This window comes from Micromys minutus, assembly GCF_963924665.1.
Source record: "Micromys minutus genome assembly, chromosome: X".
Taxonomy (NCBI): Eukaryota; Metazoa; Chordata; class Mammalia; order Rodentia; family Muridae; genus Micromys; species Micromys minutus.
Genome location: NC_137970.1, coordinates 83368170 through 83385783, shown reverse-complemented (window position 1 = coordinate 83385783; position 17614 = coordinate 83368170). Strand labels below are relative to the sequence as shown.

Genomic DNA, 17614 nt, shown 5'->3' with positions numbered 1-17614 from the left:
TCTTAGTCAGGGTTTCTATCCCTGCACAAACATCATGACCAAGAAGCAAGTTGGGGAGGAAAGGGTTTATTCAGCTTACACTTCCACATTGCTGTTTATTACCAGAGGAAGTCAGGACTGGAACTCAAGCAGGTCAGGAAGCAGGAGCTGATGCAGAGGCCATGGAGGGATGTCACTTACTGGCTTGCTTCCCCTGGCTTGCTCAGCCTGCTTTCTTATAGAACCCAGGTCTACCAGCCCAGGGATGGCTCCACCCACAATGGGCTGGGCCCTCCCCTTCTTGATCACTAGTTGAGGAAATGCCTTACAGCTGGATCTCATGGAGGCATTTCCTCAGCTGAGGTTCCTTCTCTGTGATGACTCCAGCTTGTGTCATGTTGACACAAAACCGGCCAGTACGACTGGCTAATACAATAAGCTAACTAGAAGCTGAGAACAGCATTTAAATACCTTTATGTACTACCACTTCCTAAATATGTGAGTAAAACGCCAATGTTACTCTACAGCAGGTAGGGATGTATGCATTTCAATCAGAGTGGCAAGGTCTACAAGCAAGATATAAGGAATTTCAGCTTTTTGTGTTTCTCAGACAAAGAAAAACCTATGGATTGCCGGTGTTTATGAACTTACCCCATAGACTCTATCAGACTTGGGTATCATTTCTGAGTGTACTTCCTACCAAGAAATGTACCTTGGTGTCACTGGCACCATCTTCAAATTGAATATTATCTATTGTATTATAAAATGCGTTCTATACTACAAACTCTTATACAAACTTGCAAACATGCTTTCCCTACTGCTCTCAGTACTAGTCTGATTATTTATGATGTCTCAAGATTACATCCTTTAGATGAGCTTTTTAGCCCTTCCCTACCCCTTCAGTCTCATCTAGTCATTTACAGCCTCATGACTCAAGCTATAAACACACCAAGACTGTTCCCTAGATGAGCCATGCTCTTCTTCACCTCTAACCATGCCTTTAATTACACCATCTACTCTGCTTTGATTGCTTACTCCTCAATCTAGCTATACATCCCCTATACATCCTTTAATATTCCACTCGGGGATTGCTTCACCCAGAAAGCCTCATTTGTGTTCCTTCTTTTTTATTAGATACTCCGTATTTACATTTCAAGTGTTATCCCCTTCCCCCACCCTACTCCCATGCCCCTTCCCCCTCTCCACTTGTCTCCAAGAAGGTGCTCCCTCTCCCAACCACCCTCTACACCTCAGTGCCTTGGCATTCCCATACATTAGAAAACATGCTCTTACTGGACCGAAGGCCTCTTCTCACATTGATGCCAGACACTGCTATCTTCTGCTACATATGCAACTGGAGCCATGGGTCTCTCCATGTGTACTCAGTGGTTGGTGTTTTAGTCCATAGGAGTTCTGGAGGGTTTGGATACTTGATAATGTTCTTCCGATGAGGTTGCAAACCCTTTCAGCTCCTTCAGTCCTTTCTGTAGCACCTTCATTGGGGTCCTTGTGTTCAGTCATATGATTAGCTGCAAGCATACTCAGATGTATCTGTATGACTCTGGCAGAGCCCCTGAGGAGGCATTCAAATCTTATTCCTGCCAGTAAGTACTTCTTGGCATCAGTAATAGTCCTTGGGTTTGGTGGCTGCCTTTGGGGTGAATGCCAAGGTGAGGCAGCTTCTGAATGATCTTTTCTTCAATCCCTATTCCTCTATTTGACATTGTATTTCCTCCCGTGAGTGTTCTGTTCTTCCTTCTGAGAAGGACTGAGGCATCCACATTTTGGCCTTCCTTATTTTTGAGCTTCATACGGTCTGTGAATTGTTTCTTGGGTATTGAGAGCTTCTGGGGATAGTTTCTGCATCTATTTGCCTAGGAATTTCATAAAGTCATTGTTTCTAGTAGCTGAGTAGTACTCCAGTGTGTAAATTTACCACAATTTCTGTATGCATTCCTCTACTGAAGGACATCTGGGTTCTTTCCAGCTTTTGGCTATTATAAATAGAGCTGCTATGAACATTGTGGTGCATGTGACTTTGTTGTATGTTGGAGTGTCTCTGGGGTATATGCCCAGGAGTGGAATAGCTGGGTCTTCAGGTAGTACTATGTCCAATTTTCCGAGGAACTGCCAGACTGATTTCCAGAGTCATGTACCAGCTTACAACACCACCAACAGTGGAGAAGTGTTCCTCTTTCTCCACATCCTCACAAGCATCTGCTGTTATCTGAGATTTTGATCTTTGTCCTTCTGACTAGTGTGAGGTGGAATCTCTGGATTTGTGTTCCTTCTTATGCTGTGCCCATACCTCTTCCAATCCCTGTACTACACAGTTGCAAAAATGTTTTTAGGATGGTGGGGGTAACTTTCTTGCACATGGATATGGTTGGCCAACAGGAAGCACTCTCCATTTCCTCTTTGACTGCTTGAGGAGAGAATAGCTACCATCATGAATGAAACAATAACTGTCAAAACCAGGAAATTTTTGGCCAACCATCTGCCTTAGAAGGAACAAATGGTCATCTATGCCCTTCACCCTGGGAAGTCAACAGTACTGAAGACATAAATTTGGCTACAGTTAGTCAAAATACATAAGGCCATACCAGACAGACATCATTGTTACATTTGGATTCAGAACCCATTGTAGTGGTGGTAAGACAACTGGCTTTGGAATGATTTATGATTCCTTTAATTATGCAAGCAGAATGATCCCAAATACAGGATTTCAAGACATGGTGATTTGAGAAGAAAGAGAACAGTGAAAGGAACACAGTTTCATATTGAAGGTCGGGGGTAGGAAGCTTGCAAAAAGCAAGAGAATAAAAGATTCTGAAATGGCTTTTTCTGCTATAATGAGGCATTTCTAAGGAGAGGACTAGTAAACTGAAAAATATTTTTAAAGCATACTACTCTTTATACATCTGTTTTTCTCACTGGAGGACAACTCTTTGTGGTCTTCTTTTCTTTTTTTTTTCCCATTGCATCTGAAGATATAGCTTTACCCTTCAGTTTTCTTATATCTTCTTGGGCTTCTTTGGCATAGTCCGTGATGCCCATTGTCTTAGTCAGGGTTTGTATTACCTGCACAAACATCATGACCAAGAAGCAAGTTGGCAAGAAAGGGTTTATTCAGCTTATACTTCCACATTGCTGTTTATCACCAAAAGAAGTCAGGGCAGGAATTCACACAGGGCAGAAACCTGGAGGCAAGGCAGAAACCTGGAGGCAAGAGCAAGAGCAGAGGGGTGATGATTACTGGCTTGCCTTGCTTGCTTTCTTATAGAACCTAAGACAGCCAGCCCAAAGATGGCACCACCCAAAATGGGCTAGGATCTACCTTACAGCTTCATCTCATGAAGGCATTTCCTCAAGGGAAGCTCCTTTCTCTGTGATAACTCCAGCTTGAGTCAAGTTGACACACAAAAACAAGCCAGTATACCTAGTGTCTTAGTTAGGGTTTTATTTCTGTAAACAGACACCATGACCAATTTTATAAAGGACACCGTTTAATTGGTGCTGGCTTACAGGTTCAGAGGTTCAGTCCAGTACCATCAAGGTGGGAGCATAGTAGCATCAGGGCAGTCATGGTGCAGGAGGAGTTCTACATCTTCATCCAAAGGAAGCCAGGATCAGACTGAACATCTTCAGGCAGCTAAGAGGAGTGTCTCCAAGCCTAGCCCCCAAGTGACACACATCTGTCTCGCCCACGTCCCGCCGGCAGGAATAGGCGTGCAACAACAGGATTCTTCTGCGAACAAACTTTATTGTACAATACTCTGAGCAGGGGATCTCCCTGAGCAGGGGACTTCTCCCCGTGGGAGAGAAATGCATTGCTTATATATGCCCAGGAGACTCGTGTCGCTACCTGATTGGTGCGCCCTCCAGTAACTCAATAGCATGCCCCGAGAGCGGGCTGTGACGTATATGGCTCATGCGCTCTAAGTCTCTTGGCTGGGCAACAGCTCTGTTTGCCGAGTTCTCGGCGGGAAGCCGGCGCCATGTTTGGGTGTGGCACAAACGGCTCCCTACACACATCCTCCAACAAGGCTATACCTTCTAATAGTGCCACCCTGAGCCAAGCATATGCAAACCATCACACCTAGAAAAGTAAAACTGATCTATATGATTTGTGTGTGAATTTGTGGATAAAACAATGAAGTCAGAAGATAAAAATATTTTGCAAACTAGAAAATATTTTGGTATATTTTGTGTGTGTGTGATGGTTTTGCCTTTGTGTATGTATGTGTGCCACATGTGCATCTGTGTCCACAGAGATGAAAGGGGGGCATTGGATCCCCTGGAACTGGTATGTTACAAATGGTTGTGAGCCCCCATGTGGGCCCTTAGAACTGACCTTGATCCTCTGCAAGAGCCTCCCTACTGAGGCTCTTAAACACTGAGCTATCTCTTCAGTCATAGAGATTATTTTTAACAGTTTCATAGTTTTCATGTGCTTTGAACCTAAAAGCATACGGTGGCTTAAATACTATAGAACTTTCTCATGAATGTAATCTTTCAAGATAAATATTCTTGGTCAGCAGGATCGTTCTCTTCCTTGTGGATATTGGGGGACATGGGTTTCCAAAAGCTCCTCAAATGGGATAAAGCTATGGAAGAACACACATGGAACACTTCTGTGAGCCACTCCTGGACCTGTCCCACATAATTTCTCTTCCTATTTGGTTAATGAGAACTTAGTCACGTGACCAGGGATGCTGAGAAATTAGTCTACTATGGAGTAGACTACAAAGAAGAATGACTTGGTTGAGACTTTCTGGTCATTGTAAATATAATTGGAGAAAGTTGGGATGGTGTGCCTTAGGTGTTGGGTGAATGACGGAAGAGGTTTCTGTCCTTTATGTTAGTGTGCTACATGGTGTAGCTATGTTAATCTGTCCCCCAGGAAGCATGAATAGTCAAATATAGGCAGTATTTCAAATCATGGTTGACAGCTGAGCTCCCTATTGAGTCACTTACCAGGAAGTAGCAGCTGGAGGGTGACTTGCATTGCTGATTATTCCTTAATTATTAATCACTGACACTTTGTAAATTGCCTTAAGTCAAATCCCAGCTGGGTTAGTATACAATATTACAGTGTTGGCCCCCAAATATTTTCTTGTGTTGTCTGTCTAGGCTAGAATGAGTATTAAATAGATAGCAAAGTAGCAACCTTATTTATTACAAACCAGCCAAGTGATACTCAAAACAAAATGGGAAAAAGGCAAAACTCAAAAAGGGAACTAATTTCCATTTCAAACCATAGCCACAGGCACAGTTTATTCTCTAGCAGTTTGTGTTTCCCCAAACCAACTGTGCACTTGACAGTGACCTCATATAGGTTAAGGGAATGAGTAGAAGTAAATCAGTCTGAAGTATAGGTCCTCAGGATTCTCAACTGAGATGCACATATATTCCTAGGAAAATTCAGAAAGCCGATATCCAGCCTCAATCCCTTCATACCTGAGAGAGTCTCAGCCCATCAGGAATGGACCTGGGGACCCAAATTTTTCAATGTGCTTTTAATGACTCTCAGGCTCCTCTGTGTTACAATTGCCTTTTCTGAAGAAGACTGTGAAGATAAGTATTATGAGCATTGTCTTTTTTCCTGGGCATCTCAGATGCCTAACTTGTTCTATTCTTTTCCCAGTTTGTCGCTCAGCCAAACTGTCAGCAGTTGCTGGCCACCTTGTGGTACGATGGCTTCCCTGGCTGGCGGAGAAAGCACTGGGTAGTCAAGCTTCTGACCTGCATGACCATTGGATTCCTGTTTCCTATGCTGTCCATAGCCTATCTGATCTCACCCAGAAGCAACCTTGGGCTTTTCATCAAGAAGCCCTTCATCAAGTTCATCTGCCACACAGCATCCTATCTGACCTTCCTCTTCATGCTTCTCCTGGCTTCTCAGCATATCGTCAGGACAGACCTCCATGTTCAAGGACCTCCCCCAACTGTTGTGGAGTGGATGATACTGCCTTGGGTTCTAGGTGAGTTTTCTGGTCCCACTTTAAAAAAATATTGGACATGCATTCAGTGGAACGTGTACCAAGAGTACCTCTGAAGAAAAACCACTCCAGTAAGCCTGTGTTGAGAATCTAAGAAATATGGTTCCTTTCATCCTACATTCAGATCATTTGATTATGTATGAGCCATTCTCAAATGAGCATGTTCTCAGTGTTTACATCCACTCACCTAACATCTTCTAGGATTGAAAAAAATGGATGTTAGTTGGCTTAGGGGAGAAATCTTTGTTTCAGTCATGATAGGCTTCAGGAAAACTAGACAGGACAAGAACTGGGCATTCTATTTAAGACACCCTTGGCTATAACCAGGAAGCACATGAATTCTGCTGATTTCTTGTGTTTGTGTCTATTTCATATAATCCTAGCAACTGTTCAGGTTCTATGTACTATTTGAATACTGATCCCACAGTCAGCAGAAAAAAAAACTGAGCAATTTACACTAGCCATGGTAAAAGTTGATCTGCCTGTGATCTCTAGACATGATAAGATGACACTGAACTCTCCAATACCATCTTCTAAATCTTTGTGGCCCAAACTCTAAACCTCAAACTAACATTTTGAGCATTATTTGGGAGTTTATCAGAGACATCTTAGACCTACCCTCTAGAAGTCAACAGCATCCCTAAGTGATGCATATATAAAGTCTGGTAATTTGTTGGCCTTGACGGCAGCCACATAGTTTTACTGAAACATCTCTGACATGGGCAAATTTTCATAAATATAACAAAAACATGTTTATTTCCATAAACATAACAAAAACATAAAATGAGAGGTGAACAGAGAAAACAGGATCCTAAATTATTTGGGGCCACAACCCATAGCTTAAGTAATTACATCTGGCAATTTGGTCCCTGGTCAGTACATCAAATCCCACTGAGAGATTTTCTCCTTAGCACCCAGTGGAAAGTAAAGACTGTGGAACAATACTGACAGAGTCAATGTATTACACTCCAGAATGGGAAGAATGTAGAATCCAGTGCCTAAAATTGCAATGGCTAAAGTAAAGCTTAAGAGAAAACCACAACAGCCTCCAATGAAGAAGAACATAGTGGAACATAGTTTAGGGAGTACTTATCACAATTAACCATCAGGGGAATGAAAATTAAAACTACTTTAAAATTTTGTCTCATCCTAGTCAGAATCTAAGAAAGTAAGTGATACCAGGTATGGGGAAAGAAGAAGTCTTGTTCACTGCTCATGAGAGACTTCTGCAGGCAATGTAGAAATCTGGGTGATAGATACCTCATAAAACTCTGCTATTGCTGGGTCAGGTACCCAAATGACCCAATATCCCACCACAGAGCTACTTGCATGCCAGTGTTTCTTGCTGCACTATTGACAATAGCAAGGAAATGGACCCAGCCTAGATGCCCAAGAACAAATGGATGAGCAATAAAGACAGGATATATCCACAAAATGGGAATTTGTTCCATCATAAGGAGTGAAATTGTGAAAGATGCAGGAAAATGAATGGATCCAAAAAATTATATTGAACTAGGTTACCTAGACTGAGAAAGACAAACACTTCACACTCTCTTATATGAGTGTGACTGAATGTGGGGCATACAAGTAGAAAGAAGAAGACCATGAGCTAGAGAACGGGAAATGGAACATATGTGACATGAAAGTGGAAAGGGGGATACCAGGGATAGAAGAAAAAAGGAGGAAGAAGAGAGATAGGTAAGAAGAAGGGTTAGAAACATCAAAGGCAAATTGTGCTTTCTGTTTGACAAATAAAAGTGAGGTGTGCCCAGAAAAGTGAGAAGCATACTAGGTTTAACAAATTCAAGATTGGGAGATTGGGTAGCCAAGGAAAGGAAGGTAAGAGAGCTCCACCTGTTAGAGTCTTACCCACTCAGCCCAGTTCGTTCATTCATGAATCTCATCTTCACTCATTTGAGGGGCTTCTGTTGTGATTCTCAACAGTGCCTTGATATAGAAATAAACTTATTGCCTCCATTCTTCAGGTTTCATTTGGGGGGAGATAAAGGAAATGTGGGATGGTGGATTCACTGAATACATCCATGATTGGTGGAATTTGATGGATTTTGCAATGAACTCCCTCTACCTGGCAACTATCTCCTTGAAGATTGTGGCCTATGTCAAGGTAAAATGGAATGTCTACCACGTTCTTCCCGTTATTTGGCCGGGTTATGTTAATAAACTTTTGTATGGGGAGCAGGAAGAGTTTATGGGAAAAACTAATGAGTGTCCCATCTACACTAGAAAATACTACAGAGACTTTCTCGGTAGTGTGTAAGTAGTATCTACTTAAGCCAATCCAGTGAAGAAAGGAACATCCCTCCCCCCCCCCCCCCCCCCGCCAAGAGGACTCCTTAAGTTTCTAAGACTCTCAGGGTAGAGGTGTCTTCAGCCTTCAGTACTTAAATATTTATAACATTCCTTTGAAGAACATGATATAAGAATACTCACACAGTGTAGGGACGGTAAATAGACTAAATTCATTACCTCCAAATAGCCTCTTACCTGTTATCACTTTAGTAAAATCAGTGATTGTACATTTGACTAATATTCTCCCATGCTTTAGCCATTGGTGGAGACATATCGGACAAAAGTGATTCCACTTTGTAGTATAGATAGTGTCCCCTCTCCTTTACCTTCGGAGTCATTGTTTCACAGAGCCAACATCCCCACTTTACTACCCATACTTCATGTGGCAAGCAGCAGAACTCCAGAAATGGTATGATACATGGGTTTACCTACAATGACCTCTGCTTCCTTTCTTACTTCTTCTGTCGGGATAATTGTTCAATCTGTTAAAAAAAAAAAAAAAGAAACAGATTTTCATTATCACTCACCCTACATCTCCCTACCAGTTCAGAAAATGTCTACACTGGACACTAGGCATACCCAGTCACCCTTATACTTTCCCCATGCATAAGCACCTTGAATTATTCTGAAAATAATTTTAAAATATACACAATTACAATTTTAAATGAGCCCTGTAAGTGGGTGGAGTCTAGTTCTCTCATCAACAGAGAAGCAACCTATGTAAGATGACCTTCCCTAAGCAAAATGAGACGAATGTGGAGTAAAGTTCCACAAACCTCTTCTCGAAAGACCCTTATATTTAAGGGTAACCACAGGTCTGAGTCTAGGTCTGTTATTTAATAATAGAAGACATGGCTATGCTTTGAGTTTTTCCCCATAAGGTAAGGCTGACAATTCATTTCCCAAGATGTCTAGTCAGTCATGCTTTTGGTATTCAATTTCACATTGAGGACTTTTAGAATGGGAATATGGCTGTCCCCCAAGTCTCCAACAACTTCGTTTATTTTTACATCCCTAATATGCATATTGCATAAATTGTAAGACCTTGAGAGTTATATAGAGCATGAATATTGAATGCATTCATGAAACATTTTTGAAAAGAGCCCAAGAGTATGCCTTATACGTGTGGAGATCATTTAACACATGCTTACAACTTTCTTAAAAGAAAAGGCCTAGTGAAAGAAAATGTTTGACTCTCTGGTTAGCCTGCCTGTGTTAACTATGTGCCCCTCTGGCACTCTGCTGGATAAGTATCACAGTTTTCTGTGGTACATTTACACAATGGAGTACTACTCAGCTATTAGAAACAATGAATTTACAAAATTTCTAGGCAAATGGATGGAACTAGAGAATATCATCCTGAGTGAGGTAACCCAGTCACGAAAGAACAGACATAATATGTAGTCACTGATAATTGGATACTAGCCTCAAAAAAGCTCTGAATACTCAAGAAACAACTCTCAGACCATATGAAGCTCAAAAAGAAGTAAGATCAAAATGTGGAAGCCTCAGTACTTCTTAGAAAAAAATAAGTGTATAGCACCCTCTCAGAGTGTGATACACTTAGACCTTAAATCGTTAATAAATCAAGAGCTAAGAATGCAGCTTTGTGACAATCCTTGGTATTTAAAAATCATTATGTTTAATCGTTACACACCAAGAAAACTTCAACTATTTCCATGTTACATTTTGTTTTATATGTACTTTATGCTCATTGTAACTAGTAAGTTTTCAATGCATACTATCAAACTTAAAAATATATTACAGTTTTCATTTTTATAAATGGACTGTACGCATTACGAAATTTTTAGAAAGAATTAATAAAATATTATATATTTAAATCACTTTTAGAAGTAGAGAAATCATAACTTAGCAATCTTGAAATTACTAGATTTTGTTTGACCAGGAAACTTTGCAATAAATGATGAAAAAAATTATTTCTGTGTGGGGGTATTAAAATGTGTCTACAGATGCTAAACATCATCTAATTACATAATCTTCCTAATTTTACTGGTGAGGCTTCCAAAGAGCTAAATACTTCTCCATCACAAAGTATAATAAACCTAATCAGCTAAGCTTATAAATTCTGCCTCTTAACACTAAAAGGAAACACAAACAAGACATGTCGAAGGCAGAATGTCAATTTTAACCGTATTTACTATGTATATGGGTATTTTTGTGCATGTGTGTACATATGCTTAGTGCTCATAAAGGCCAGAAAGATAGACCCACCACCTAAACTTGGAGCTACAGATGGTTATGAGCCACAGTGTGAGTATTGGGAATTGAATGCAGGTCCTCTATAAGATTGACAAGCAGTCTTTACCTCTGATCCATTTCTCCAGCCCCAAGAATTTGGATGTTTTCAATGAGAATTTTGTTTTGTGGTCCTCTCATTCACAAAAAAAAAAAAAAAATGCAGCAAGTTTAGACATTCCCGGAGTAGAATGAGACAAACATTTATATGAAGTTACCTAAAGGTGTCGTCTCTCTAACCCTATCAGAACACTTCAAATCACTGCTGGTCAAAGGCAATATGGAAATTAAGTAAGATGAATTTGCCTTTAAAATTCCTTAGTTTATTAATTAATTTATTTTTAACTGTGTGCAGTGCATGTATATGTATATGTATGTGTATGTGTGTATGTGTGTATATGTATATGCATATGTATATGTATACACATATTTGTGAACAGGTACTGTTGAATGTTTTCCTCAGTGGCTCCCCATCTTATTTATTGAGACATGGTCTTTCACCGAAACTGGAACTCACCATTTCAGTTAGTTGGGTTGACCAGGAGGCCTCTGGGATCTACCCATTTCTTCCCTCCTCCTCAGCAGTGGGGTTGTACCACTGCACTTGACTTTTATATGTGTGCTAGAGATCTGAACTCAGGTTCTCTTTCTTTCACAGATTCAAGTTTTTCTTTACTTATTAGAGTGAGAACTTAGTTACCAATATATACTCCTCCTCACACAGGGTTTAAGGCAACACTAACCAGAAGACATACACCAAAGTAACCCAAAGAACATATAGCTGAACATAAGTACCCACAAGTAACCATTTGAATGGGTAATAGTCAGCCTTTCATGTCACTTCGGTCCATCCCTCCTGCACCTTGATTAATATACAGACTAGATCTGGACTATGCAGAGTTGCAGGCATTTCTTCAACATTTCCTTTGCTGTAGACATAATTACCTCTTCGTGTTCCTGCCATCATGGAGTCCCCATATCAGTTGATCGCCTCTTCAGATTTGTCTATTCTGTTAACAGAATGTCATTTACACCTCTTTGAAAAGAAGCAGGGCCAAGTTGCAAATTGCAGTCTGTTTCAAAGAATACAAGAAATGTCATTTATTTCCCAGTATCGTTAACCTAGTTTAATTAAACATGAATTGAATTCCTCCTCCCACCTGTGAGCCAGATCACCACCAACCCATCCCTCTGCCTCTCAGAGTTCCAGTCCTGCCTCTGATAAATAAGCAAACTAACCTGCATTAGTTGTTTTTAAGCTTTGTATTCCATGAAAACATATCACCAAGCAGAAACATAGAAAGAACTACAGTATATCAAACAGCTCAAAGGGCTGTTTGTCATAAAGAATGGGTCATCTAGTCGGCATCTTTGGCTGCCTCAAAGGCCATTAGATGTCTCTATTAAACCCTGAGGGTCTAAGAAATACAGTTTGAAATTTAGAGTATTAGATCAGGAGTTATTAAGCTCTGGAACAAATTTGGCTCACTGTCACCTCCATTTGTCTATGTACTGTCTTTGGTAAGTTTAGTGCTACAAAGGGAGTGTTAAGAAGTTACAATACAGACCTATTGCTGCCAAAGTCAACGTATGCACTATCTGGTACTTGACAGATAATGTTGATGTCTATGCTAAGTGAACTCTAACCTTACTTCCCACATCCATCACCTATCTGTTAAGGAGTTCTCCAGGGCTATAAGATGCAAGCTAGAGATGCTCCAGAACTGTCTTTTACACTTCTGAGTATTCTACATATCCAAATTGGCCATCCTGTGGGCAACAGACATCCCTGTTATAGAGAGAAGGAATGGAAAGTCAAATAAATTCTACACTGTGATTCATTCGAGTTATAAGACAAAGGTTCTGTTTGGTTATCAGCCAAGAATTGCCATCTCTCACATAGATCTCAAAACTTGGACTGACCTTCAATAACATCTGTGTTGTGAGATCAATTCCCACTTGAGTGACATTTCATGGAAGCAGTGCTAGACTTAATGTGGAGGGACCTAGAGTTCACTTCTGTCTCTGCCACGAAATTTGCTGCGTGATATTTAGCAAGCCACTCTGGATTTCAGTTCCTCCATTTGTAAGCCAGGCATACAGTGATGCAAAAACTGGTTTGGGTTTACTTTCCTTTGAAGGAAAATGTAGAAAATATGGGAAGTTTGGCTAAGATTACAGAAAACTGATCATCCCCCAAAACACCTATCTCAAACAGAAGCACACATGTGGCACAGTCTCTCTGATCCCTCTGACAATGAAGAATCTCGGATACACACAAGTGATTTTAACACCATCAGTTTTGTTGGTTGTTGGAAATGAAGCACACTTGAGAAGTGCCTACTAGATAATTTGGCCCCCGACACATTTTCTCAGGAAAGTTGCCTACATTTAGCCCTGAGAAATTGTGATGTTTAAATGATAGTGTAAAATAGTTGTGCTTCAGATTGAATGTCAGGCAAAACCTACTTCTGTCCTTGGGAAGGTTAAAGATTAGTTTCTTATTTTTCCATACCCTCCTCCCTTGTGGAGTACAGAGACTCTTGCAGACCAGTATTGAATCACAAACATGTCCAGTGGGTGGGAATGGCATTACCATTTTATTGTGAAGGTTAAAAGTACAGACAGTTTTAAGTGATGATTTCCAAATTGGAGTTCAGTCCTCAGTGTCTCACACTGTTCCAGGAGGCTGTTCCTCCCGTTCCAGAAGACAGAGGTCTTCAAGAGGCTGAAAATGGGCAACCAACTCTATAAATCTGCCTATTCCCTCTCCTTCAACTTCCTGGTTCTTCATTTGCACTGGAAGGCCTTTCTAACTTGGAAGGTTGTTAAAGAAACAGCAAAATACATCCATATGCCGCTAAGTGGAGAAGTACTAAATTTGCTACCTGGAAGGTTGACATGCCATTTGCAATGGTGTAGAATACATTACAAACTGCTAAAAATGCAGCAGAAAGCTCTGAGAAAAGGCTCCTTAAGGACTCTCTATCAGCCCGAAAGTGTAGGCAGCAGAGCCTGGAGAGTGAACACAGAGGAGGCTGCCTCTATCCATTGTCCTTCAATAACCGCAAACTGACCATATGTTTCAAGCCCATGTGAGGGGTTGGGGTATAGGTTTGAGTTCAGATTTCACTGAGAAGTGAAAATAATTTTGTACCCACTAGCTTGGGCACCCCAATGGCTCCTTTTCAGAAACTCTCAACAACAATCTGGTAAACTCGCAGTTAGAAAATGTCTGTTGATAAACCACAGGTGGCTGCTGCAGATGATGCCCTGAAATTCCTTCTGCTATGTATATATACTTGGTATATATTTGGATAAGAGTGGGAGAGAGAGCGTTATTAGCACTGTGTACTGGTTGAATGGGGCAAAAGGACAAACAAGCAGTATCATGCATGGGGAATTTTATCTAAGCCGAGTGTTGAGTACATAGTTTGTGTGTGGAAGGGTGCAAAGGGGAAATTTTTGGAAATACTGTACTTCTCATATTATGCACTTGTGTTTTTTTTTTTCTTTTTTTCAGTATAATGGTTCTCGTCCAAGGGAAGAATGGGAAATGTGGCATCCGACTCTGATTGCAGAAGCACTCTTCGCAATATCCAACATTTTAAGCTCCTTACGTCTCATATCCTTGTTCACAGCCAACTCCCATTTAGGGCCTCTGCAGATCTCTTTGGGACGCATGCTGCTTGATATACTCAAATTTCTCTTTATCTACTGCCTAGTACTACTGGCTTTTGCCAACGGACTGAACCAGCTTTATTTTTACTATGAGACCAGAGCTATTGATGAACCTAACAACTGCAAGGGGATCCGGTGTGAAAAACAGAACAACGCCTTCTCCACGTAAGATGTGCACTGCTTTCTTCCGTTTTCTTGCTCCCTCCCTTTTCCTTCTATTTTCCATGCACAGCATCATCAGCATCCCTTCGTGGGAGAACAACGCTCTCTGCAGATCTACCCAAAAGGTCTGGTGTAGACGAAAATTCTTCTTTCAACATAAAGAAGTAGCATTAGAAGAGAAAGAGATTTAACAGAAACAGAGACAGAGAGGGCAGTGCTGTGATTCCATTTTTTTTAATAGGTATCTCTGAGTACTTCTTGTAGCACTCCAAAAGAGTCATAGCCATGAAAGATGTGAAATAACAAGACTATTCATGGGAACTCATGGCCACAAAATTAACCTGGCTACTATAAGTCAAGCTCAAAGCCAAGAAGACTAAAGTATCTTAATGCACACACTAGGACAGAATAAGACAGGCTTGAGGCAAAAATTATAGCCAGCTAGCCTACTAGACCAACTTAAGTGTTAGAAGGCTGAAAATGTCTCTGCTCCAATTTGCAGTATAGAACGCAGCTCTTTGTCCAGAAGACCACAATTTGTAAAGAAGTAATTTTTATGCTCTTTCTTCCTACTGTAAAGACCTGCTTCGTTGGAATTTTTCAACCCTGAATGCCTTTAGAGTGATGGTGAAAATAGAACAGAGAAAGAAAAAAAAGCAAGTAGATGTAGTTACACATGTCTTTTATCTCAGGATGCAGGAGGCTACAGCAGGAAGTTCATAGGTTTGAGTATCACCTAGGCTATGCAATGATACCCTGTATAAAAATAGCAAAAGCAAAAAGAAAGGAGGGTGAGATGGAGGGAGGGAGAAAGGAAGAATGGAATGAAAGGAGAGAGGAAGAAGGAAGAAAGGAAGGATGATTCATGCAATTTTGTTAGGTTCGAAGCCACAATTTAGGGTCCTTGCCTTTTTCCATCTCAACACACATTCTGTAGACCCAAAGCTTCTTCATGATCTTTAGTCATTAAACTAAGAACTTATCCTCTACATTTTTAAACAAATCATTTCACATATAAATATACAAATCTTGGAGGTATAATGTGGAGTTCTGATATATGTACACAAGGTAAAATGGTCAAATCTGGATAATTAGCATCCTCATCACCTAAAGTATTTCTCATCATTCCTTTGTGGTGAAACAAACAGAATCTCTTCTAGCCTATTTGAAATGTACAATGTGCTGTTTTAATCTGCAGTTTCCCTATTGTATAAGAGATCACCAAACCTTCTTTGCTCCTGTCCAACTGCAGCATTATTTTGGTTGGCCAAACTCTCCCACCCCTCCCACTGTCCACTCCTTCTCAGCCTCCAATAACTACCACTCCACTCTGTCCTTCTACAATATTGGTTCTTTTACATTTTATATATGGGTGAGATCATACAGTTTTTATATGGCTGGATCATTTCACTTCACATTAATACCCTTTGCATTTATTTATGTTCCTACAGATGTCAAAATTTCAATATTTTATGGTCAAATAACATTCTAACATTCCAATGAATTTGTGGGTGTTTAAAACTCTCTCTCTCTCTCTCTCTCTCTGTGTGTGTGTGTGTGTGTGTGTGTGTGTGTCTGCATCAAAGAGAGATCACACACATGACACTGATACTTCTGGATATTGGTTTTCTCCTTCCACTATATAAGTTCTGGGCTCAATATCTGGTCATCAGGCTTGGTGACAAGCACTTTTACTCACTGAGGCATCTTACTTTCCCCTTTCGCTGGATTTTCTCTTAATTCTATAATTCAGTCCAGTAGACTTTGACATTCTAGAAAGATCTTTCCTAGCCACAGCTAGGTAAAGTGTGATGGCTTACATCTGGAATGTCCCCACTCCCAGGATAAGGGAGGATTACAAGTCTGAGGACAGCCTAGTTTACATAGCAACACTCTATCTCAAGAACAACAACGAAAGGGCAGAGACAAAGGGTGTTTGTTTTTGCTATCATTCGGGGACAATGTCTCATATTATCTTAGCTATACAATAATTTTTGAACTTATCGTAGCTGAGAACAACCTTGAATTCCTTGTCCTCCTGTCACCACCTCCCAAGTGCTAGGATTACAGGTTTTCATTTTCATAGCCAGTTTAGCAAAGGTATTTTAACTTGGTCAAATGTACTCATTGGAAAGCTCAATGCTTTCTCTCCTCCCCATATGACTTGCCTCCAGCTGTGGTTCCTAACACACATAAGTTATATAAATCCCACCATTGAATGCATTAGTAACAGGCATGAAAACAGAGTCTAGGGTAGGATGTATTTCAGAAATGTTTGGACAAAAATCTAAAAGTTCTTTACTGGCATAAGACTCAGTCCTACACCGTGAATCTCCATCACAGGAAGACAAAGAGGTTTTCTACATATGCTTGTCTCCAGACATTCCTCTTTGCTCTATTACATGATCTTTCCTGTGAACATGTTGGAGTAAAACATGTTGGCCCATTCCGTTGCCCACTGAAGCACTCTTCACCTACACCAGACCATCACCCATTTCTCCTCCCAGAGATCAGAGTGAAATCTCAGATGGAAAAAAATGAGAGGGTAAAGGTCCAGAATGGGTTGATCAAGAAATAGCATGGTGTTGTTAAGGCAAGCCAGAGTGCAGAACAGCAATTCAGCACCTTGCTGATGCTTCTTCAGTAGGAAGTTTGCCTTCTTCTTCTGCATGATTCTAGAGACGGGACTCTATGAACTTCGTTATTTCATTACAAAGAACAATTCTGTAGTATCATTGGCATTCTATGAACTTCGTTATTTCATTACAAAGAACAATTCTGTAGTATCATTGGCATTAAGACACCACATTATTCATATACAAGTGTTAAAAAGAATGGAACATGATTAGATGCAAGGTGTTTTCTAGGAGGCTGGGTCCTTACCACTTTCCCTTCCAAGTGAGATCTGCCAAGAAAGCATATAAAATGCCTCCTTGTGAGTTTGTAATTATTATCAAAACTCCTGTGGCCAACCGACACATTGCTCCCATTGTTTTCTTAGCAGAGACTATCGACAAAAATGAGTATCTGCCATACATGAAATTATATTTTGAGGTACCAGTATGAAGAAGCATTGTCAGGTTGGATCCAATTTAGCAGTAATGACACTTCAGTTTTCCTTCTGTCTTCGGATTGGTTTCTTACAGAAGAGGCCTGACTCAGCTTTGTTTTCTTTTAGCACTTTGACTTTGGCATTGATAATAATACATGTTAAAATGCATGCT

General features: G+C 40.5%; 1 protein-coding gene across 1 annotated transcript in view; it reads left to right on the top strand.

Moving 5' to 3' along the window:
• Nucleotides 1-17614, top strand: part of TRPC5 (transient receptor potential cation channel subfamily C member 5) — a gene marked incomplete at both ends in the record, with an annotated part of 138355 nt that overhangs the window by 84715 nt on the left and 36026 nt on the right. The window contains 3 exons of the mRNA XM_080910626.1: nt 5627-5963; nt 7967-8106; nt 14071-14393. Of these exons, the coding sequence (XP_080766752.1) occupies nt 5627-5963; nt 7967-8106; nt 14071-14393 (800 nt within the window). The remainder of the gene's footprint in view (nt 1-5626; nt 5964-7966; nt 8107-14070; nt 14394-17614) is intronic.